The 25,887-nt window shown below is 41.3% G+C and overlaps 1 protein-coding gene across 1 annotated transcript in view; it reads right to left on the bottom strand.

Annotated features, from left to right (window-relative positions):
* The window catches only part of NYAP2 (neuronal tyrosine-phosphorylated phosphoinositide-3-kinase adaptor 2), a gene marked incomplete at its 3' end in the record, with an annotated part of 121,262 nt that overhangs the window by 55,015 nt on the left and 40,360 nt on the right, over positions 1-25,887 (bottom strand). Inside the window, exon 2 of the mRNA XM_084212457.1 lies at positions 12,266-12,564. Within this exon, the coding sequence (XP_084068583.1) occupies positions 12,266-12,564 (299 nt within the window). The remainder of the gene's footprint in view (positions 1-12,265; positions 12,565-25,887) is intronic.

The following is a 25,887-nucleotide window of genomic DNA, read 5'->3' as shown; positions in this document are numbered from 1 at the left end:
CTCTCTCCTGTCCAGAAAGGGAAGCTTCTGGTGGCGTGTGAAGAGCTAAGTCCCATCAAGACATGCCTTAGTCACCTGCATCACAAGAGCTTGGTGTGTAGAGGACACCACAACAGCAGAGACCCTTTGAGGGCTGAGCTGCTTCTTCCTGTTCCCTGCTGCCCAAAGGCACTGAAGGCCCCTGTGGCATTATGTGTTGATGCTCCTCCAAACAGAGGCAGACCCCAGTCTGATTGCAGCTCCTGCTTCCCAGGAACAACACTGCTGTCCATTACCGGCTGGGACAGCTGAGGGCAACAACGTGGGAAATCATTTGCTGAACTTTCATGAACTTCTGGGAGAAGGTACAGCACACAGACCCAGTGCTCACAGAGACACTGAATGAAACAAATCTCTGCAAAGCTTCCTGCCTCTGGGGGATTTCTAAAACCAGGACATGCACCCAAATAGTGGACTCCAACATTATTTACAGGAGAAATGATAAAAAAGAAAATCAAGCTAGATTTAGATAAATGCTAAATGAAACAGCAAGTCTAACTCACCTGCTTTATTTATCTAGAAAAATAGCCTGTATTTGCTCACTTGATTTGTTATTTTGGTTCACAAACAACCAGACCAGAAGTCTAGCAATTACTATATGCAAAGACTTGAATAATTTATCCGGAGATATGAGACTCCTCATTTTTCAGATCCACAGCAATGCCTATCTTCTATTTACAGCTAACATAAGTAGGTCAAATGCATTATTTGCTTATATAAGTAACAATCTGTTTGCTGAGCTTCTAAAATAATTGCAGCCCATTAAATCAAACTGGCAGGCCTACCAAGGTGGTACTGTGCAGAATACTGGGCTCGTGGGGACTTCAACATGAGATGTGCTCTGTCCAACTATTCCACAGGCACAGCAGCCCCACAGAGGCTCCTGTGCATCCTTGGTGCCTGCACCAGAGACAAGTAACCAGCAGATTTCAGCAAACCCCTCTGCCCCAGAAGTCCAGTGTGCTCAGTACAGTTCTTTCCTTGAGGCAGTTGTACAAAGCTGCACTGACTGACTGACACATCCAGCAGGTCCTTCCGCCACCACTGAGCTCACATCTCAAAACAAAGCACAAGGCCGATGGCCAGGGTCAGATGAGTCACCACAGCAGGAGCAGCAGAAAGCAAATGAGCCACAATGAACAGGAGTTCAGTGAAAGGGGCACTCTTTCCTTTATCAAAAGGCCACAAGGTGACACTGTAGAAGCAGTTCCTGTAAGTTGTCACTGAACATTTTTGGGTGAATATGGTGACAACTGAAGTGGACAGAACACTGCCTGAGCAGCTCACAGGCAGGCAGCAGTGCCTGGAAATGTAACAGCAGCGGCACTATGGTCAGAGGCTGAGTGGTATGAAATACTCTCTGTAATCTGCTTGAGGAAAAATGCCTCCCAGCTATTAATTTTACTTCCATCTCCATAAGGGTGACTCCTCTCTTAACTCTAAATAAAATGTTGACAAAATTACAGACAAGCCACACGTTATCATCTGCCTCACACCCAAGGCTTCTCTGTGTGCCTGGCATCTATCATTCCATCCTGCATTTATTTGAAAATAGTGTAGTGAAACTAGTAGAGCCTGTAATAGTGTTGATCTACAAGGGTCAAGCAGCTGGGCCTAATCCCCATAAATTCACCTGGTATGACTGCAGTGGATAGTGTCATTTTGACAGAGTTTTGGGCAGTTCCAAACAAGCTTTAGAAGCATCTCCTGTTTCAAATGTCAGGCTTGACCTCATTGTTCCAGCTGAGAAGCAAGATGGAGAATGAAAAGGCAAAGATGGAGCAGAGAAAGGAAGGGGAAAGCAGAAGTTATTGCTATAACCGAGTGTTTATAGCCTGTTTCATTTTGTTGTTTGTCAGAAGTGAAGCTCTTTGCAGGAATTCATGCCCACCACCAAGGCACAGTCTATGGCAGAGCACAGCTCAGAACAGCCTGAGCTCTGTGGGGGTTGTTACACTCCATTGCCTGGGACTGTCTGTTCTGTAAACCCCTGGCATTCCGCATTTCAGAGCTGCACCATAAAGGCAGCTCAGATTTTGCCATCCTTACTCACCCTCTGCAGCACCAGTGATACCCACAGCAGGCTAGGAAAGGGAACTCGAGCAGTTCCTACACTGAGTGGCTGCTTGAAGTATTGGCTTCCACAGTGGCTGCCCTGAGTTCACAAATTAAACCCTGCCAGGTGTGGGGAATTTCAAATTAGCAAGGACAGTGTTTTTAACATATTCCCTTCACTCGAAATCTTCTTTCTACAGTGCTGCTCACAAAAGCAGTGTCCCATCAGCTCAAGCTTTCAATGTGACCACAAACATTCTCATCATAAACTGATTGCAATTACCTCACTAAACAAAGCTTTTACCACTATCTGTGTGTTACAAAGGAGGAATCTGTGACACTGAGAGACAAGTGAAATGCTCAAGGTCATCTGAGCCAGTGGTTATTCCTCCACTTACACCCCTGGGAGACAATGCTTAGTATTATTTTACAGAAGTCTCCTTTTGGCTTAACATTTACTGACATGCAAGCATGCATTTGCAGAACTGGGATCATATGGCAATGAGTCACTGCAGATATTTTGCCACACCACCAGTAAAAATTATTTCACCTTTAACAGAAAATAACAATTTCAGAATCATAGAACATTTCAGGTTTTCATGCTTTTGCTTGCTTTTACTAATTATGAAAATAAGTAGGCTAGACATATTATCAAGTTTTGCATCCACACTAGTCCTACAGCCTCAAGTTTGTGCTTGGCACACTTTGGTATGTTTGCTTTTTTGGTTGTGTTTTTTTTTTTCTTTTAATCAAAAGGTTGCTTACCATCCTATTCACCAAAATTCAAATGTTAAGAGACTTCCATTGTCAGAAACAAAATCCTAACATCATTGAAACTGAGACTTCTGGCATCATCTCAGTGATTCTAAGGCAAGGTTTATAGCCAGTCCATCTTTTGGTACTCTACCAAGAGGAAATAGGAGAGAGCTCCATTTGCAGTCATGCATGGAGGGGAGAATGCCAGAAATCTCCTTAATCCCACAAAGCACTGTTAGGGCCAACAACACAAAGGCAATACCACTGGTTTTTCCAGGCATGTTCATGCTCAGAGAGTCCTGTACTTGTAGTATTGGTTTTAGCACTAAGCATAAGGGGAGCTACAATTCTTCAATCATTATATGCAGGAGGGCTGTGAATTTGAAGGTAGAGTATTCTTTAGGAATATCTCTGAGAAATTATGGGAGCCATGGCAAATATTATACCACTGTACTGGAAATGGATATTAAGCTCTTGTGGATGTCAAGGACACCATGCTCCAACTTTTTACTGCCCACTTCTAAGCCTTTCCCCACCCTGAACTAGCAGCCAGCTACAAACCACCTCAGGCTTTGGGATATGAACTTCTCGTTTGACATGCCAACAGTTTAAAGTTACAGTCACTCAAACCAGCACTAAAATGATGGGTGCACTGTTTTATATTTTCCCCTCTTGCATCTGTGAGAAGCCCAGGCTGGTACAGGGTGACCTCCAGGCAAGCTGATGGCAGTGCAAGGAGGGAGCTGTGCTCTGTGGAGCTGTCAGGGCCGTGCACATTACCCCAGCACAGCAGCATTCACACACGGACAGACGGACAGACAAGCATGAAGTGCCAAACACACTTGCAGCATGTCAGGCATATGTTGCCTGATGTCATCCAGCATTAAGCCAAGTGGAAAGGATGAAAGCAGCAAACCAGTGCACCAACCAAGACTGGTATATTCAAACAGTCATTAGAAAGAAAGTACCAATGAAACAGAGGCTGGCCATGACAGGATCTCACCTGGAGCTAGATGTGAATCTCTTGGCGTGTGATTCTGCAAGTACTGTGCATTCCCAGTAAAGCCAATGTGAGTGCAGGGGGCACAAAATGTTTTAAGAGCTCAGTCATGCTTCACTCCATGAGGATTTGTCTCATTTGGTTGTTAAAGTGAGAAGAGAATTAGGGCACCAGTTAAAAATAAGGTAAGCCAAAGAGGTAGAAAACCAATGTACTTGCTGTGTAATAAAAAGTGCAGCTATTCTGTGGCTTTTGTCTTTAATTCCAAATTATTTTTCCTAGACACATCTATTATCACAGACCAGCTCTGAGAGTAAACAGGGGCTTTAGGATTTCAGTCTGATCCCTCAAGCCCTTACTCATTTGTCCACAATGCCTTTAACAGAAAAACAGAAAAACATGCCAAAACCCCTATGCAAAACAGAAGTGTAGTGGGAGTATTCTCAGATTGTTATTTTTGCAGTTTCAGAGGCATTTCATTTTACTTAACAATTTGTGATGTGCTGTCAAAACAAGGCAAGAGAATTAACCTGGATTTCTCATCCCCTCCTCTCCTGGCCTTGACTTCAGAGCCCTTCAGTGAAGCAAAATAATGCAAGAATCTAGTATTTCATAGTATTTCAGCTCATAATATTTCAGTATTATGGTCCCCTGAGGTATAAATAAAACAAAAAATGAAATAGAGTCACAAACATGATGACTTACAGTGACCTGCTGACAATGAATAGGTTTATTGATATTATAACCTTGCAGTTACATAGGGTCTGTCTATTGAGACTGCAAATTAACCATGCAGTGAACAAGACCACCCACACTTTAGCCTTCTCCAGAGACTCCCTCTTCAGTCTGGTCCTCCTGGCAGAGATTATTGATTTGGACACCTCAAAGAACACTTGTGAAGTACTTCCAGGAGTGGGTTGGCTCTAAAAGCAGCCCAGTGACTTTCATATGATGTGAAACCCACGCTAATACTCTGTCCTAGATCCCAGGTAACTGCATGAATAAGTGGTTCACATTTCCTTGCCTTGTTGGCTTGTCCAGGGGCTACAGTGACCTGAGCAGTCAGAGGACAGCAGCCTGAGAAAATCCCCCATACACTGTGACTGCATTATGCCCGGCACTGCTCTTAGGTCTGAGATGGTCCAGTTAATCAGGGCAGAATGGTGTAAGGGCAGTTTGGACCTGGCCTTGTGACCAGGCTTATAAATTCTCCTGAGCCCTGGAGCACTGGGGCTCTGCACTGAGAGTGCAGAAAAGCCCACATGCTCACAGCAGGAGTCACAAATGTTTAGCAGAGCTTCCTGGCCTCAGCTGAGGGCAGGCAGCTCCTCCTGGACTGGCTGCATTTGCAGTTAATCTGGTAAATCAGCAAAACACTCCCTGAACTCACATTATTAAGACTTTTCCATTATCAAGAACATCACAGCTTCCATCACTCTTGAGAGCAGAGCAATAGCTGTACTGCAGGGGAGCTGCACACTTCAATTTGGGCTTTTTTAACTCTGGTGCAGAGTCTCAGCAAATGAGCAACATCTTATTGTGAGAAGAGCAAGGAGGAATACATAAAGCAATTTTGTTAAATTAAGAAGAACTAAAAAAAAGTCACCAAGTACACAGGCTAGACTAGCAGAACAGAGCTAAAGTACCAGCTGCCAAGTCCTGGGCACTGTGTGATTCCCAAGTGGGTAACAGAGCTTTGTGTCTTTTACCACTGCCTGGTCTATTTTCTGTTCAATGCTTGCAGCTTCCATTAACATTAATGAGTATGCATATGCGCCTTGAGGGTAAGAACATATTCCCTCTGTGGCTTCAAAACTTGTTTATAAATCCCTCCAAAAATCACATTGTGTTCATTGCTCTGCACAGAAAGCTATTAGAACAGCTATAAGAGCTGCTATGTTAGCTCCCTCCTTTCCCCTTGCCCTTGCTTATCTGAGGGATGAGGAAACAGACCTGGAAAGATGAAGGGCTGAAGAAGGTGATGCAGGGAAGTAAAGAAGCTCTGGAAGCTGCAATCTGAAAACTGACTTGCTGCAGGGAGGGGCAAATTGAAATCTCAGCAAAAGCAGAGAAAACCAAATCCCAAAGCACTGAAAAACTACTCCCACCACCACCACCACCCAAAAAGCAAAGCCTTTGAAAGTCTCTAAGCTATTAAATACTAGAGAACAGAACAAAATCTTTGGCATGTCCTACCTGTTTGAATGCAGGTCAGTGGGAACAAGCTGCTGGGCAGAATCCCAGCACAGTCAGGCCAGTGCTGCCCTCAGCCCTTCTGATCCCCAGGGCAGCAAGGAGGCTGGGAGGGGAAGGGCTGAGCAAAGGGAAAGACATGCCAGGGTTCCATTAGGAGCTGAATGGCTCTAATGCTGCTGAAGGCACCATATCCATCCCCATGGCACCTGGACACACAGGGACACACTTCTCTGGAGTCAGGCATGGCAGTTGAAAGCCAACTCCACCTCACTCTATGGACAACAAGACCTGTGATTTCTGACTTTTCTGCCTCTGACCTTCCCCTGCATCAGTGCCAGCCCTTCTCCCAGCGTGCACAGATTCAAGTTAAGCTCTCTCAAACCTCACAGGCTGCAAGGGATACAGTGCAGCATACAAACAATTATGGGTAAGACAGCATTGAGATCAAGAATCAGGTTAAGGTATGTGGAGGAAAATACCTTGCTCTACACATGGCTCAACAGCAGCTCACATTATATCTCTACAGCTAATGTGAACCAAGCTGCAGCTTCCCACAGGGAAAAACTGTGCTCAAATTGTGCAGGCTGTAGGAAAGAGGAAATGAGCTGTAAAATATACAGTGCACAGTATGCAACCACTGAGGCCTCTCAGCACAATGACCCAGTGCAGCTCAGACAGCACTGGCTGAGGAGCCCCTGCCCAGGGAGGATGCTCTGGAGCTGGAGCTCAGGAGGCAGCTCACCCTTGTGCTGTTCTGCCATGCTGCCCTTCCTGCTCCCAGGCCACATCCCAGCACTGCAGCAGCACTGCAGCCACAGTGACGAGTGGCCCAGGCTGCCAGGGAGCTGATGGCAAGAGCACAGGGCTCTGACAGGCTGCACTGCAGGATGCTGCTCCCCAGAGCTGCCTCCCCGCTCCTCTGCCATAGCTCCTGCCACGGGGTGCAGCAGCACTCATTCCTCAAAGCCACATCCCCAAAACACTGCACTGTGCTGTGTCAGTGTTGGACTGCCATGTCAGCAGGAGCATCTCAAACTGCCCACAGGTCAACCCACCAGAACCCATCTGTCAGTCCCTTTAGACTGGTTAGGTCTGAATAGGGCTCATTAAAGATATTTCTTCCTTTAGTAGGCATGGATGAAAATATCTGGGAATAAGATCTGTCTATAAGGAATGACATGTCATGGTTACCACAGAGGACACTATTTCAAAGTTTAGGTTAAATACATTATTCACTAAGGTAGGAAATAAAAGGAAACCAGCTCTATGTAAACCAGCAAAGTGCTAAATCCCTTTAATCCAAACTCTGCGTAATGAGAGTAACAAAAGTTCAAATTTACAATGAAGAGCCACCAGTCCAGCTGACAGAAAACTGAATTTATGAGAGAGACCGACTGGACTGCAAGCCCAGTTACAATTACTGTAATTGCTTTTCTCCTGAGAAAAAATTTCCTTGCAAGCTGTCCACCCTTAGAAATTGCTGAGCTCACTCCAAGGGCTTAGAAGGCAGCAGCAAGAAGGACATCTTCTTTCCCAAGACACTTGGAAAGAAAACAATAAACAAATTGAGTGGGTTCAAGAGGTAGGTCTCCTGCAAGTATTTTCTCAAATCAGAGGTAAAATTTCCTTTGCTCTAGCAGCAGCAGAATTACAACCATGAATAGAATTCTGAAAATGCTATTCTGAGTTTTAACTGGTATCTGTGTGCATGTTTATATGTACATGCAAGTATATAGAACCTGCTTTCTCATTACACATGTGTATTATGCAGACATAAATTAAATTTTATAATCAAACTATGTATTTCATGTGTATTTTTTATATAATGTAGTACTCCATATGACTAAGCAGAATTGGAATGAAAAATTAACTTTCAAAATGCAGTTTACTTACATCTTTTTGTTTTTATTTGCACTGCAGCAATGATCATATAAAAAAACCCTGCTTGAGGCTGGTTACATCAGCCAATTATACTGTTTTATTACTTCCTTTTTCTGTGAGACTGGGCACTGAAAACAAATCAATTCATTATTCTCCTGCATTTTTGCAATAAAGAGCCTTTCAGGATCAAGATTAGATATGCCTTCTATGCTGAAATGTTATTTTAAATTACCCTTTTCAGTTCCCTTCTCACTTCCAATGTGTGATACATGGGGCACAGCTCCATTTGTTTGCTGTTCCTACCAGAGTTTGAAAACTCTGAAGAAAAGACAACCCACATTTTTAAAAAACTCTTTCTAGAAATCTGTCACAGAGAAGAAATGCATTGGGTGGAAGGCGTTCAGTGGGTGCATATGAGAGGCAGCCAGAAGAGTAAAAAGTGGAATATTAAAGCACAAGAAGGGAAACAACGGGTGGAAACACAGCAAAAAAGATAAAGTCAAGGAGAAGAATGCCTTCAGGCTGGAGAGGGCTCTTCCAGGCAGAGCCAAGGTAGGCTGGGATGAACAAAACTAACCCAAGTGCTGCTGCACAAGACAGGGCCAATATGTGTCACTGCAGCTTCAGGGAAGATTCTCACACTCCCACAAATATGAAAGCCAGAGCACTTACAGGAAAAGTGCACAGAACCAGTGGGGGTGTTACTGCTGCTATTTGTGCTTCAGGAGGAAAAGGTCCTTCCAGCTCATGACCAAATTTATTCTGCCCCTCCTGCAGTGAAGTCAGACATATTCAAATCAATCTAATGTCATGGCAGATATTATTATGGGATAATATTTAATATTTTTAATCAAAAAGAGTATCAAAGTTACTATCTGTTACTGCTTTTATTTGTATAAAGAGGATCACTACCAAAAAGCAAAAAGTAAAAAAAATGAGCAATGAGGCTGTCCCTGGTTGTCTAGAAAATGTAGCTAATTCCTTTTCAAAGTAGCCACCAGATCAGACAATGGACATTATAATCTGAATTATTCTGCACTGCCATGAAACAATTGTGCTGGGAACAACAAAGGAGTTGTGACAAATCCTTTGTAGAGATTCCGTGGTAGTTGATGCAGAAACAATAGGGGTTTTAATCATGATCTCCCATAGTTCCTGGAAAAGGCTGTAGTCATTCAGCCTGCAAATACCACAAGTACATGCAAATGTGTGAGACACATGCATATACAAATATTTGGTTACAATATAGACAACAGTGACTGAAAGTTAAAAATGCCTGTTCTTGGACCTGAGCTTTCAAAGACATCCAAAAGAAAACATGAATACTGTATCCTATGGAATTTCTCACCTGAAATTGGGAAGAGGCAGACTTACAAAATCTTCAATTCAAAGTTTACAACTAGAATGAGAATTGCTACATAGGTAAAAACATAACTAATAGCCCACAAAAAACAAGACCAGTAGAATCAGAGTTGCACAAGATTCTCTGAGCAAAATTTCATATACTAAATTTGCTGGGAATTTATTTTTGAGCAACAATAATAATTTCATATTCAGTAACAAAGCTTGTCTAATATCAATACTGCAGGCAATGAACTTTGGCTTCCATCTGTTCTGCTCCTCTTTAGAGGTTCTCATCAATGTATGACCATAGTTTTTAGATAAACATTCCTATATTAGCCAAATTACTGTGAAAATTCATCAGAAAAAAGTTACCTTGCTGTGCACAGTTGATAACAAAGCCTCTCCTACTGAGAGTAAAGCAGCTTAAAAATTCAGTCTGTTCATCAAAACACGATATTGTAACACCCTTGAGTATATCTGTGCTAAAAAATTGCTCCCTTAAAAAAAACCCAACCCAAAACAAAAGACATGCAATCTGATATTTCTATGTATTAAACTCTTTGGTGAAACCCCAGTATACATAGAAGCAGGGCAGGCATTCTGAACACACAAAACCAACTAAGATTAAAGGGCTTTGTCAATTGAAAACCTCCAGGAACTTCTTCATTTTAGCCTGAAAGTGCCCATTGCTGCTCTACTTGCAAAGCAGCAGAATGAGCATAATACGTGTCATAAATTAAACATCAGAGAGATTCTTAATGTTCCATGAAGGCATTTATTCACACTGAAAAGTAACATTTAGGTATTATCTTTTATGCTGGTGATGGAGTATTACTCATTCATCAGTTCTTTGCAGAGATCTTGCTATGAATATTCAGCTCTTGATGACAATAGTGAGAATCCAAGGCACTCTGCAATACCTGGACTCTGGTGTGGCACCATTGTCATACAGAGGAACCAGAGTGAACAATGCTGCAGTACCACACATGTCACTCATAGCCTCATGTGATGGGATAGATCAAGCTCAACCTGCATGGAGTGGAGGAGGAAAAATGTCTTTGGAAACAGAAATGTCAATGAATTTTGAACTTTGAAATCTGTCAGAAGGGACACGACTACATATTCCTTTCTTGGACTCAAATTTCAGATGGCAGAAGAAGATGAAGGAAAGGAAACAAAATTTTCAGAACTTTTCAGAATGACAATAATGCTGAAGAAAACCTAGTTCTGTGAGGACAAAACCTTCTTAAGGGATCTGCTATGACTCCTGTGAGGCTGGCAAAATACTTGGATGTATTTCAATTATCATTGTTAGTATTGCTACTTCAAATCTGTCAAGTTCTCTTGCTTCTCAGCAAATGAGGAAAAGGGCTGGGATATAGATGTAAAACAGAATCCATTCCTAATCATCCTAGAGATAGTGCTGCAGTCAGCTATTCTGAACAGCACCATGCACTGTGTGACTCAATTCACACTTACAGGAACAGTCATTAAACAAATTAAAAAACATTAAACCCTTTCCTACTACCCTGTGCGCAAAACAAACTTCATGTAGTCTTGGTGATTCTGGTTGGGCAGATTCAGGGAGAAAGAGTGCTAAGAGACATATTAAAGAATTCTAAAAATACTTTAAAATGTATTTTTAAAAAGAAATTTTGAGTAATGTAAGAGCTCCTGACTTTTCCCTCAGAGCTTATCAGACCAAGAAGTTTGTGCCTCTTGATACTAAACTAAAATTTGAAAGACTTTCTGATAAGAGAATTTAAATCTCAAAGTTAAATTGTTTCTGTGTAGCCTTTAGTCCAGTAAAATTGTGGAAAACTGCTTTTGTTAAGGAGAGTTACTTAATGCTTGCATTTGTCATGCTAGTCTGCATAGAGCCGATGTCATGGTCGCTGAAGAAGACAAGATATGGAAGTAATGAAAAATGTCTATGCACAATAACTACCAAGAGCATAAATAAATCCACAGCTTTGCTCAGCACTTCTGTTCAACTTCACAATCATAGACATATGTGCCACCATGATTTACACATTCATTGGCATCTTTGTTATCACTGACAACTTTTTAAAAGCAGATTTGCTTAAAGGGGGTCAGAGCATGAATGTAGCTGGCCACAGCACCAAGCAAAGGGATACACACTAGGAGGAAACATAATGCATCAAATGTCAAACTGATATGTAACACAGCAGTGGGAGACACCAGCACTGATCAAAACCATTTGTCCTTATGGGTTTCTTCCTACAGCTCCCACTGTGAGGCAGAGTCATCCTGATCTCTGTAGGAGAGAGTACTGCTGGTCCTACTGCTGCACAGAATGTATTTACAGCATGGAATAAAGGAAGGAGATGACCCCTACAGCATTAGCTCATCTTTAGCAGTGCAGAGTAAGGAAGCAATATCTTTACTAAAACTATTTGTTAATTCTCTTCTGAATGCTGCTCTGGCTGAAATGTAACTGGGAGGACCAGGAAGAGAAAATGTAGATTCAGACACAAACAGAAGATTTGGGCTATCCATTATATCATCCTGGCTAAAATTTTTACTCTTGGATGATATTTCCTTGCTGTGGAGTTTCAGGGCCATGAGGTATTCTTTTTATTAATTCTGTTCTTCACTTCTTTGTTGAGGAGAGTATTTTCCAGAGCTGTGGTTTGCACCATGCTAATGATATAGTCAGTGGTCCTTGGCTGGTGGGCAGATAACATTGGCTTACAGTCTAACTGACAGCAATCTCTTCCCCCTTCACTCTGAATAAATTCAACTCATTCTCCAGTATACATCCAGACCATGTAAGTGGTGCAGTTCTGTGACAAATGTCAAATGCAAAACTATCCAGAACAGTTGGATAGTTGGTCCAGCATTTAGACATGAGTGGTCTAGGATACCTGTGTTAGCACTGTTACACAAATAGGGAGACATACAGGTAATTCTTAAATGCAACAGGGTAATCTTAAGACCCAACCCCCTTTTCCCCAAAGAATTAGTGTTTACCTTCAGTCCTGTCTGGTAGTTTCCCACTTTTGCTTGTTGTCCCAGTGTTGACAGTTTCAGACGAGGTGCTCAGTTTGGTGTTGGGGTCTCGCTTCGGTTTTGGAGGCGGCTGCTTTCGAGAGCTGCTGCTTTCATCATCAGTTCCTCCAACTGAATGAAGAGACTGGGATCTGACAGTGAAGCCACTGGAGCAGGGGTGTGGCAGTCTGTCCTGAGGAGCAGGCATTGTCATAAATCCCATGCGGAAGTGTTTCCCCACGTAGCTGCCTTCATTTCCTCTTGCTACTTCTCCACCTATGCTGTAAGAGAAATTACAAATTTAAGCAAAAGGTCCTCCTTTGCCTGAACCATATCTAGAACCAGGGTCTCAGCTCTGCCTGTGACAAGCAGATCATGTTTTTAAATTTGAAAACAAGAAATGCTCTTCTCTGGAAAGAAGATGACTACTAGAAAAGTCTATTTTTCAATATGAGCTGCCAACGACTGAGATAAAGATACACTGCTAAGCACTCAGAATTTTACAAAAGAAATCAAGACAGGATTTGTCAGGTATTTCATAGTATTGTAAGTAGAAATTTTCTACAGAACAAATTTCAAACATTGAAAGTCAGAACTGAGTTTTCAGGAGAACAGGAGACTGTGAGTAGGGCAAAGAATAACACTTTAGAAATGCAACAGGGTGTATTGATCCACACTCCCTGAAACTCATCTTTGACTAGGGATGCTCATGTAGCTTGGAAAACAAGGCTCATGGCATCCAATCAATCTTTTCCTTTGAGACTAAAGAATGGTAGAGAAGAAATGTTCTAAAAATTACTTGGCTATAGGAAACTCAACATCACATCAACTCCACATAAATCTGCAACACAAGCAGCTTCAGACTAGTAAATTACAAGTGTAGGAGATGAAAAGGCCATGAACACCAGGTGGGACACCAGGAAGAAAATAACCTCCAGCCATTGACAAACACAGGTAAAGAAGGAGGAAAGTTCAGTTGAAACAAGTGCTACCACACCAAGCACTGCATTTTTCTGTGGGTGGCATGACTGAGAATTTGATATTATTCCTGTTCCACTCATGCTTATCAGTTCTGAAAAACAGCTCTTACTGGTGTTTATACTGCAAACCAACAGCACATTTCAGTTCAGGCAAGTCAGTGACTATGCAAAGAAACTCAGCAACACACACAGGTCAATGTGGGCCTGTTTGCAAGGAGGTTTGAAATGGTACCACTGTGGGCACACAGAAATGTCAGCACAAGAACTGTGAAGCATCAGAAAGATCTAATTAGCTCCTGTTTCCCCTTCACACAGAGTAAAGCTCTAAGCTGGGTAAGTGCTTCTCTGAAAGTTTCTTACTTGGTGTTGCCTTGGTCTGGTGAAGTTTATTTAGTGCTGGAACACACCTTCTTTTTTAAAAGACAAGAACATTTCTCAGAAGTGTGAAGAGTAAGCAAGGCCACCTCATTTCCACCCCATCTTCACTGTAGGTAAAACACAAGCTGTATCTAATTGTCCTCAAACCATCAGACTGGCAATGAGCAATATACAGCTTTGTGCCTAACAAAGCAGAAGCTTTATTTGATTATTACTCTCTCTGCATTTTCATCCCATTTCCTCTCCAAGTGGAGATGCCCACTTTCAAAACTGGTTAACAACAGAACAGGTCTAACTGACCATGTGCCACTTTCCAGGGGCACTAACACCTACCCACATATGCAAATGTGTGCACACATGCCTGCACACACTGGTCCATGCCCATAGCCAAGTTGTTACTAAATCCTAATTGGCATCAATTCCAAAGGGATTTGCAGCCAGAAAGATCAAGAGGTAGAATTCCTTCATTTGAATATTTCTAAAAAACCTGTAGTTAGTTTGAATGATTAACTATGCCTCCACTAATCTTTCATAAATTGTTCTGAAAATAATATAATCCTCTGACACTGGACTACAGAAAGAGCCTGTCATATTATTTAAAGAAGATTACTATCCAAATATGATGAAGAATGCAGGTGGGGAGTCTGCTTCCTTTCTTAAGTCTATTGGGTAATCATGTTTAGCAAGGAAAATTTCAGTTTGCCATGTCTGCAATGTGACAATTCTTAACAGTTTACATTATTTGATTACTGCATTTCCTTCACTGCTGTGTGAAGGTGTTGGAACCATCCTGCCAAAAGCCAGGTTCTTATGGCAAGCTGGATGGACTTGCACAAATCCCCCTGAGGTGATATATTTCACCCTTAGAATACACAGAACTGCATTTATGTGAAGCATGGGGCGTTTTTTGCCAAACTGCTGCATCTTGTATTCCAGAAATTAAAACTTACAAAATGTACTCCTGGTGTCTAAATGCACTGTATCGTGAAATAATTAAATCAAATCCTTCTCCCACCCTTAATTTTCCATTCTTTACTTAATTTCAACATAGATGAAACCCTCACCTGCTTCCTACACTTTCTTCAGAGCAAAGAGCCTACAGCCAGGTGAGAGAGAGGTTGTGGGTATAAATGGGAACAGAATTTGTTGCTGTTCAGCGTCACAGCTGGAATAGATCTGATCTGGCTTTCCTACACCCTCTGTTCAGCGACCAGGCAAAACCAGTACAGCACCATTTCCCTGTTTTCAGCCACATTTAAAGGAGTATCCGTTTGTCTTTGAATGCAGGAGCCAACACTTAGCTGCTGGTTTAGCTCTGTAAACCACAAGCTGAAGAAGACTAGCCTCCAGTCTTTGGTCCTGGGCCCTGGTCATTGACCAGGTTTACAAAAGGCTTAGGTTTGTTCCCTTCCCTGTTCTCTTAGGCTTGGTCCCTACACTGGTAGCAATCCCCAGGATAGGGCAGTGGGTGTTTCCCAGCTGGCTCTGGCCAGTGCACACCAGCACAACGCACAGTGGGATGATGAATTCACACCTCAGCAAGGCAGACCAAAATCCCCTGTGTGTACAGAAAGGAATAACTCCAAACTCTCACCCAGAGCACAAAACCAAAAGCAGGATGGCAGATTTCAAATATGGCATACCCTGCCCACAGGTAGCAGCATCCTGAAGGTCCATTTGGACTTGTGCAATGCACAGTCTTGCTGTTGTTACATCATGAACCCAGACAGAGTGAAAGGATTTACTGATATACTCCTGCTCACAGCCACAGGAGTTAGCTGGGGCTAGCATGTGTCCCACTTCAGCACAACAAACTGACAAAGATTTACACATAACTTGCTGTGCAGCCATGACTACAGAGACAGTGAGGGAGAAAGGAACTGTGTAGGTCTCACTCTGACAGGTAAGACTCTGTGTACTGATAATGAGTTCTATCTCATTTCAAAATTGTATTATGTGAGTTATGCTACCAGTATTACAGTTTATTAATAGAAGTGGAAATGCAGATTTGGATTATTCCTCTGGGAAGTTTCAATTTGAACTTGGCCAGGATCAAATGCTTCTCTGACAAAGAATTATGTACAGCATTAAATAACTGTTAAAAATGCAAGACAATTGTCTGCAAAGAGAGCCATGATTATATAACAACAAAATTAATCGCATGATCGCTCACGTCAAACACATCAAAGCTGACTTGGTGCTGAAAATGCACTTCACTGTTTGCCCAGGTGTAGTGACTGATGTGCCACGGGTGGAGAAAAGGGTCAAGTGTCAGGCACCTTGAAGAAGATTGCTGTAAACCATCTCTCCCTTCAGAACCACGTTACAGGCCGTGTCCAGCCCCAGCCCAGCAGGTCCCAGGTTACACACCCCATCAATGCTCCCAGGTTACACACTCTCTCCTTAGGTGCACTGCAAGGGAAGCAAGATCCATCCCTCTCCCACACAGTGATGGAATTAAATCATTACAGCAAACACCAAAACACTCAGATCTGTCTTAAACCAGTAACAGCAAGATTTCAGCTTTCATTTCTAAAATATGAACAAGAGATCTGACTGATGGAGCCAATGAGTCTCATTTCATCTCCATACAGGTTTTGTCTGTCAGCTGAGTTTTTGAGGTCAGAACTGGGCTGGCTGCTTCTACAGCAGTGTCAGCCTGCTGGCACAGAGGTCATGGCAGGGCTGCCCACTTCACAGCTCACTTCTGGTGCTCTGCCTGCTCTTTTCCACTGAGCAGATACTGGAGTACTGATGTAACTACAGCACAGAATAATGGAAGAACATCTTTGGAGAATACAGAGGAGAAAGCCTTTTATATTATTCATTTCATTACACATTACAAGAGTGAAAGTTACAGAGGAAGATTAAACATTAGAAAGGAACACAGAAAGTACTCTAAATGCAAACAGCATGGGGAAGGTCCTTGCTTTGCCATGAGTCATAATGTTCCTGTTGACTCTGAACATATTTTCAAGTTGTTAAGTTAGAAAACTAAGGCAAATAAATTTTCATCACATTGATGAAAAATACATGGCAAACAGAAAGGATCCAGAAACGGTCTGCATCAATCAGTGTGGTCTTTTAAGTTTGCATTGTTCCTATTTAATATTGCAAAGAACAATTTTAATTTGCTGTGCAGTTTCATTACTTGGTCCAGACAGAAACTGAATTAATTCCTGGAAAAAAATTAATAGTTGTATGAAAACTTTTGTTTTACTTGGTGTCATTGTTTAACTATAAACAAAATTAGAATTAAATTCCTCAGTGCAGCTGTAAGGAGTAGAAATCTTGGACTGAGACCATAAAGTCAGAATACCCTGGAGATGGATTTTCTTCCTAGCCATCTATCAACTCTTGTTCTTGGTTTTCATGCAAAAATTCTCCTATCAGTTTAAATTTGCACTGGATTATTTTCGTCCCTCCAGCACTAAAAACCACTTCATAGTTCTCCTCATCTTTGTATGGTTTCCTTTTCTCTTCCTGTGCTGCTTTACATGGGATTTTCTGCTTTTTTGGCACAAGTTCAAAAAGAGAGCTACACCTGATTACAAGATTTGACCTCCAAAGCAGGAGGAAGGGGGATTTGCTCTGCTGGGGATGTGTCATCTTTGAAGGTATTTTAATTTCTTTGCTGTGATACATTCCAGTCAGGGACCACAGAAGGTCACCATCCTTTTAAGTGTTGGAATTCCAGGTAGCCAAGAGAAAGAATTTCAAGATCAGCTGCTCGCTCCTCTTGTGCTTGAAGAAGATTTAGCACAGGTACTGGGTCATTTGCTGGCAGAACCTGAGCTGGGAGTCTCTGCAGGCTCCTCTGTGGAAGTGGGGAGAGCTGGGAGTTCCAGGGCAAGTGAAGCACATGGATGGGCAGGCTCCTTCCCTCCGGAGAGCTGCAAGCCCACGCAGAGCTAATCCCCCCTGACACGCTTCTAATCCACCAGGGAAGCCATCTGAGTCAGAGACAGAAGTCACTAAAAAATTAACTGATAACATAGGAAGAATTTTCTGCAGAAATGACTAATCATCAGCAAAACAAAAGGAATAAAAATACCTAACTCAAGGATCTTGTACAAGCTGGCTTGACTGTGCAAACCACAGTTTATCCCGTGGTGTATTTATATTTTCTGGGTTAAGACAGTAGCTGCTGCTGTTTTAACCATTTCCTTGCTCTTACAGCAGAGAACATCCAGCTGCCCTGCTCATATCAAATGTTCTGCATATGAAGGGCTGAAATGGCTTTGAAATGTCTATTCCCCATCAGAATAAATTATGCACACATATACTAAGGATGACACATTTTACTTTGTATCTGAGAAGCACTTTCAAGATTAGCATAAATTATATTTGTAAATTAGAGGTTGGATGCCAAAACAACAGAAGATATACTATTTTTATCCCCCTAAACATGATTTCAACAGACCATGAAATGTAATACTGAAGAAATAAGGACAGGATCACAATCATGGATACAGGAGCTATACTGTAGGTATGGTTTTACACAAATCCATACCATTTTTATCACAAAAATTAAACATGCAAATCACACACCTTTATCTCTATTTTTTTAAATAACACTTCAGAATTCCCCCTTCTTATTCCCAAAGAACATACACAATTTTTTTCTGCATTACTTTTCTGAAATACTCCAAATGACTCACCATGATCTCAAATCAAGACCCATCCTTTTAGATACAGGCTAAAGCATAAATTAGTTGTGACAAAGGTCAGATTTAGAGCCATTCTGTGCACCTGGAGGACTGTCTAAAATGAGCAGCCAATACGTCTGTGCACATCAAACTTCTTCCCTCTACCATATGCCTCTGCTTTTGAGGTAGGAGATCAGGTGCTGCTTAAGAAGTCAGGCCTCTCAGGATATACAGAATACATTAGTGCTACAAAATAAAAATTATTCTTTTATCCCACCTGTCAAACCCACAGGCCCAGGGTTTGATCCTGCTGACATGCAATGACAGTCCTGCTCTGAGTACCCAAATTATTGCACTGATACACCCAGGAAGCTTTGTGGAAATTGCTTATACCTCATGAATCTCTTGTAAGCAACACCACTCACAGATGTGTATCCACTGCCCATTTGGACACTGGGTTATTTCTTTAAGCCCTTTGTTCTCCTCTTGAGAGTCTGCCATCCCCAACAGGAGTCAAAGAAGATTTTCCAGAAGAAACTGAACTGCCACACCACATGTTGTGGCTGCACTGTAAGATTAACTGAATCCCTGGGGAGAAACCAAAAGACAGCTGTAATACCTCTGAGTGCACAATGGATAATAAAAGCAAAACTAACCAAGACTGTCCACAGCAGGTTTTCTATATGATGCCAGAAAATCTGATTTCAAATGATGATCTGGTATGCTCTGCAGTAAACTACTTTTATAATGCTAAACATTGAAAATTCTAGGAAGAGTTGGAATTTTGGGGGAAAAGGGGAAAAAAAAGGCAAAATAAAAGCAAGCCCAAAATGTTTTATGAGAAACTGATAAATTTAAAACTTTGTTTGCTATTTTTAGAACAAATCTAACATAAGCTAGACATCTTGGAAAGGAGTAACTGAGGAGTAAGGACCTTTCTGATCCACAGAGAGCTCAACAAAATTGTTTCATGACTCTGAACAGAAGTGCAGGTACTAGTTCTATTTTCCACTGGCACTGCTGCTATTTATAGCAGACTGTCTCTTAAACCAGGGACTGAGGATGCCTGCATTGGGCTGAGCATCCCCAAAGGCCTGGCCCTGCTCTCCTCAGAAGGACCAACTCTCCCTGCTGTGCCAGGGGTTCAGGGACCCCAGTGCTGCAGCCCACACGTGCCTGGTGACCAGCTGATGCACATGGGGACATCTGTGGGCTGTGAACACACAACACTGAAGAGGCTGGAGTGAAAAAGTGCTCTGCTCTTATATGGATACAGTTATTTTTAATTTTGCATTGGGGGATGCACAGCTAAAAGCCAGCAAATGAAAGCTCATATGTTCAGAGTCACCTAGAATTAGACAAGGAGCATATGCAATGTTTAAACTGAGTGCAAATGCATGTTCACATTAATGGAGTGGGGTTTTGCATCCTGTCAAAAACAGGTGGAGCTCGACCAAGGCTGTGTTTTTATCACATTCACTGGAAAACCACATGGCTCAGACTCCACTCTGCCTGAGCAACTGCAGCTAAGTAAATATTTCAATGAGATATGGGAATAAATTAACATACAAAATAATTCTTGGGCATTTCTGGAAGAAAATATTTCTTCAGTTTTGACTCAAAGTTTCAATGGAAAAAAAGAAATCTGTACAGAGTAAAAAATCCTTTTTGTGGATGAGATGGTGTGAAAAGTTAAATCCTGAAGAAATTAATGAAATGTGGTGAAACTCTTAAGACAGAGACCTGTAAACCAAGTGCTCTGTGTGGGCTGAGATGTTACACTAGGTCTAGCTTTTCCCAATTCAGACTTATTTCAAACACTGGTTGCACAGATGCTCTTCTCAGACCCTCAAGCAAACATGACACTACTTTTTTTTTGTTTAAAATCTGAGCTTAAATAAATTGACAAGGAAATTAAAGTTTTTAAAAATGCTCCCTATGGTATCCAGTTCCAAAGAGAAAGGATTCTGAAAGTACTCTTCAATCCTGAGTGGCAGTGAACAGGAAGAGCAGCATTTCAGTTTGGAGGAAAACCCCTGACAAATTGCACTTTAGCATGATCTGTAGCAAAACATCAAGATTATTTTTTACAGGTCTATTATTCACAACATTCTTCTGGTAGTATTGTCATTCACAATTTGCAGTTCAAAATACATTCCCTGAGCTGATCTGCCTCTTCATTTCCTTTTCTAAGTGCCCTGTAAGTAGGTAAGAAGGGGAAAGGCACTTCCTGGCACACTGGGAGAAGGTCTCAGTAGCACAGTTACATCAGGGATGTGACAGGGATCCAGGTCCCACTGAAGGGACAGTTTTATGCAACAGCCACAACTCCAGATCTGTTATATTCATATGGAGCAATTTTGCTTCCAGACATCTCAGCACATGATAAAATTTGGAAGTTTGCCTTCTCTTGATCAGGCATTTATCTGATTACAATTTTAGGCACTGTTTGTACTGACATTCAGGATCAGTTGGTAGTTACTAAAAAAAGACCTGCACATTAGCAATTTAAATAGGATTAAATAAAACTTAACCTACAAATTGTATATTAAAATTTTCATTTTATGGGACTACACAGTTGAAGTTTTTGCAAACAGTGCAAGGCTTATTTGGGTATTTTACAATGACTCTGGGTGCTGGACTGGTCTTTGCACAGAAATAAAATAAAACACTTTACTGCAGCTTACCCAGCCTAGCTACATAAACGTTCTGCTGGATACATCACTCTGCAGTCTTAGGTTGAGGAACCCATAGAAGTCTTCAGCAGAAAATAGTTTTTTACCTGGAAGAGCCCTGCCTGAGCCTATCACCTTGACTTTACAGCTAGAATTCCTACCCTAGTGCTATTAGGTATCACCACCTCTCTGTTCCTTCTGATGTCTGAAGGAAAGGTTTCAGCCCTTTTGTCAATCCCTACTCTGTATTTTAAGTGGACAGCAATGACAATCTCTGCTTTGCAAAATGAAACAGACTCAAAAACTAAGTGAAATATTTTTGATTAGCGTAATAAACCCAGGAAACACGAAAGGGAATCACTCCACAGATATGTACATTGGTGTCTCTCCCTCCTTCTTCTCAGGACAGTCTCAATCTGCTAAATAAAGCTACATTAAATCCTGTACATCAGTATCAAACGTTCTCTTCTCCTCCGAGCCTGGAGAGGTTTTTTTCACTGATGCAAAGTTCTCATGAAGATCTCCCTGCTTATGTCACTTTTCTATGTGTAACAAAGTGATGATTATTGCCACAACAGAATATTAATGTGCTTCACATCTAAATTTAGAAATAATACTATAAAAAACTCTTTCCTTGTCTTGATGGATGTCAGTTTCTTAGCCAGGGTTGTCAGAAGCTACTTATTTGTTCACAGAAATAAATTTAAAAGGACATTTTATTTTCAGAAACACAGTTAATTTAATATTGCACATCAGAGTATTTGACAAAGAAGTGTAGTGGGCATAGAGGTGGTCAGGACCTAGTGATTTGAGTCAGGACATTGACAGAGGCAAGCCAGCAAACACACATCTGTCCCTGCTCATGCATGTACCCAGCATGTCCCTGAACCCTTTCCACACTGAGGTTTCCCAGCACATTCATTGCATCTCCATTGCCTCTAGAAATCGAGGTGAATTGTCTAAATGCAAAGCACAGAAACTCTTTTCTCCTCTGTATCCATGCACAGATCTAAAGGGCCAGACCCAGGAACTCCAGCAGCCTACTAAAAGGTTTTTATGTACACAGGAATTTAACACCAGAGACAACTGGCTACAATAAAAGCTGCCAATAAACTTCCCAAGCTGCCAGAAATTAGCACATGCTGATTTTCATCACTCACAGAATTACTTTTGCAAATGGGGATGATCAGATAATTTTGGGAACTGCTGTGTTGTGCTTTTTATTTTCCTGCAAGAGTAGCTTTTTGCCAAATTTTTGAGCAAAAACTGTCCAACAAGCTCTGGCAGTAAAGAAGATAGTGCTTAAATGCTCCTTTAGGGACATGTACTTACATTGCCCAAAGGGTCATCACTACAACCTATGAAACCGCAGTGAAATGGAATTTTACTAAAGCAACAGCTTGTTTTCCAAGCTGTGAAAATCTGTGTGAGGATTTGTTAGAGAGCTAAAACATTAAAACAAAGAGTAACACCCTTGTAACCTGCATTTAATGGTGTAATGGTAAATTAAGTGGGGGATGTACTAGTTTAGTTCCCGGCATGAGAGGTGATCAGCTCTGTGCAGTTCACACTGAAAGTATGTAAATTCCCTTTATTCCTCAGGCAATCCTTCAGAGCTGTCATTTATTGAATGCTATGTTTCAAGTGTCTCAGCTTGAAGAAATAATGCTGTGTGTGCACTGAGGTTGTGAGCTGTGGCAGCCAGGGTCATCACACAAAGTCTGGACCTAATTTTATGTAAAGTTGGCAAACCACAAATAATGTGCTGTTGCTCTCCTTTGCTCTAAGAATAATTGTTAAAATCTGCAAAGCTGCTGGTAATAAGCTGTAGTGCATGGACATTTCCAGGTTGCTTAAAGCCCTTTGAAAAGTCTTCTATCTAGGAACAATAACCCAGATATAAGATGAAATGGATTTCCCTCTCCCAAAGCTATGTTGTGGGCAGCAGCCCACTTTAAAACAACTGAAAGGGGAAGAAGCTCAGAGACAATTTGTGTGTGAGCTCCCAGCACTGGAGTCCAAATCAGTCATCTGCACACCAGGCTGCACACAGGATGTTTCTGTCCCTCAGAAGAGCAATTCAGCCATGCTTTTAAATTGTTTATGTATTTTTAAACCCAAGAAAACACTGTTCTCTGCTCCAGAATATGTGATACTCCTTTCCCTGCCCTGTGGCCCAGTGCTCACACAGGACACAGGAGCCTGTTGTCCTGTCCTTACTGCACCAGCTACTCCAGAGTTTTCAATTTTGAGATGCTAAGACAAACAACTTTCTTCAAAGTGGTCTCATGATAAAAATCTTATACCAGAACAGCCTCAATTCAAACATTTTGGGTCATTATGTATAGGACTGGAACAGTAGACCTTCAAATCCTACAGAGAAATCGTGACAACATATCTTTTAAGAAGCACTTTCACCCACTTAATAAATGTAGTAATGGCCTACTGAGCTTTAAGAAATAAAATCACTGAATCATTAAAGTTGGAAAAGATTTTAAAGATCATCAAATCCAACCATCAGCCCAGCACCACCACCATGCTCACCACTAAACCATGTCCTCAGTGGTAGGAAGGATGAACCTTACTGGACTTTGCACACACACTTCTGTGAATTTGCATGTGAAATGATTTTGTACCCTACCTAAAATGGCACAGAGAAATGTTAATGTTCCTGGTGGGGAGCAGCTCATTATTCTGGTCTCTAGAATCTCTATTTTATTTTTATCTCAGTAAGAAGAGAAAAGTAACAATTTTTAAATGAGAGCTAGCAGCACCTAGTTATTTAACCAGTGGATACATTGCTTTACAACAAAAGAAGATTATTACAGGTAAGAAAAGACAGATGCAGCACAACTACATTATTGCAGCTCTAAAGAGCCCTCTAGAAACTCTGTGGAGGAAAAGGATAAAATCAGCATATTTCCCATGGTGGGGTTTGAGTTAAATAGTTGAATATGACCTGTTGTCATATTTTCAAGTTTTGCCTTATATCCACAACATACTTAAAATGAGAGACAAGGCTTTTTTATAGTCCTGTCATTGGATTCTGGAATGGAAAACTAAATGCAATCCAAGGTTGTAGGACAATAGAAAAAACTTGGGAAGTCAAAACTATGGAGTTTCACAGATGTTTGTGAGTGATCCAAGCTGACACTTTTAATCCATACTAAGATATTAAAAAGGGGACATTTCATAGGTGGATCCAGTAAAATTAGGATAGCTTTGATTCAAGAACCAGAACAGCTTCAAGAGGGCTCACAAAATAATAGTATCAAGGAAAGAAATATCTCCTAAGGAGAGATTCCCTCCTGTGAAAGTGAGAAAATTGGGTCATCTCCTAGATGCTAGCATCTATAATTCTTGAGATGCAGATAAAAATAAATACAAAGTATAAGCTTTCACAATACATTGGAGTTATTTATGCATATACTTCATAATCTGTGTTTACTGCCCTTCAAGCTGCATACAGAAACAATTAGATGCCTTTTTAGAAGGGGTAGTATGGAGCATGCAGATTTATAGCTTTGATTTAAAGAGTATGACAGGCAATCAGTGTGTGTCAGAGGAAGCCCACATCAGCAAAGAGACATGTTAAAGCCACATTTGAATTTTCTTTTTTAGGACTGAGCAGATGAGTGTTTCCTTCATGTTCTGAACACAGTGAGATTGGGAAATATTCTGAATTTCAGGCTAGGAGAAAATGGATTGCTTCAAATTATAGGAAAATGAACGGCACTGATTTTATTCCTCACTTTCAGCAGAACTGAGTAGTGCGTAGCAGAAAAAGGAAAGCCAGATGCATTCCTAAGTCTGTTATATATTTCTACCAGAAGTAGCATAACAACTAGAAATTAACTATATCCCTACATTTTTCACTCTCATGAGATAAACGTTAAATTTAGATAATGAACTGGAAAGAAAAAATAAAGTCTATGGATTAATATTTTTTAAATTATTATATGAAACAGGAATACAGAAAGGAAATTAAAGGCTGTATCCCTGTATTAATGCTGATGTGCAATGAGAGCAGCTAAAGATCCCTTTTAAAAAGACATCAATATCACATCCAATGTAAAAAAGGTTTACATTGCTTGTGAGAATATGAACTGAAGCTATTTCAGCTGGGAAGAATCTGATTGCAAAGTCACAAAACTGTTAAAATGCAGACTAATAGGAAGAAGACATCTAAGCTGAGCAAATGGGTTGCATTTTGTTTTAGAAGCCAGAGACTCAAACCATCATGTATTAAATTTGAAAGAAGCCACTACAAAATTGAGAAACCTGAGCAGGACCCCCAGTCCCTTCTGCCCCATTTCCATGGACATGCTCCTCACATCCTTTGTCAAAGCAGGCTCAGATCTGGCTCTGTCAGGACTACAGGGACAGAGAGGAGCATAAACAAACTGCTCTGTTTCCTATGCAAATAATCCAAGGTCAGCTTTTTCCTCCCAAGTCAAGTCACTCAGTGACTACAGAGAATGTGAATGGCTGGACAAGTGTCTAAGGCTGTCCCAGGAGAGGAGCACTCTGTGCCCTGTGCTTCTGGTGGCCAGGAAGAATGTGAGCCAGACAAGTCTCTGTCCTGCTTTTTAACTGCAATGTGCAAGGTAATTGAGAGGCAAAACAGAGCCTAAATCACCCAGAAACCAAAGTTCTTGAGATTCAAGCTCCCCAAAACTTCCTTTAGAGACAGTTATACGCACGTGTACCAGTCACACAATCTCATGCAGAAAGCTTCAGTCTCCTCTAGTGCTGCTTCCAATGACAGTGTTCCAATATGTGGTTTAATAATTCCATTGGTATTCTTTGAGAATAATGACTGTTGTTGTTCCTTTTTGTTTTGCTGCACTTTCTGTCATTTTGCTAGCTTGCATCCCTAATGTGTTTTATTATTATGCAGGACCTTGCCCAGTCTATCTGTT

This window comes from Fringilla coelebs (assembly GCF_963513975.1).
Source record: "Fringilla coelebs genome assembly, chromosome: 10".
Taxonomy (NCBI): Eukaryota; Metazoa; Chordata; class Aves; order Passeriformes; family Fringillidae; genus Fringilla; species Fringilla coelebs.
The sequence above is the reverse complement of the archived record's forward strand: the minus strand, read 5'-3'. Positions and strand labels throughout refer to the sequence as shown.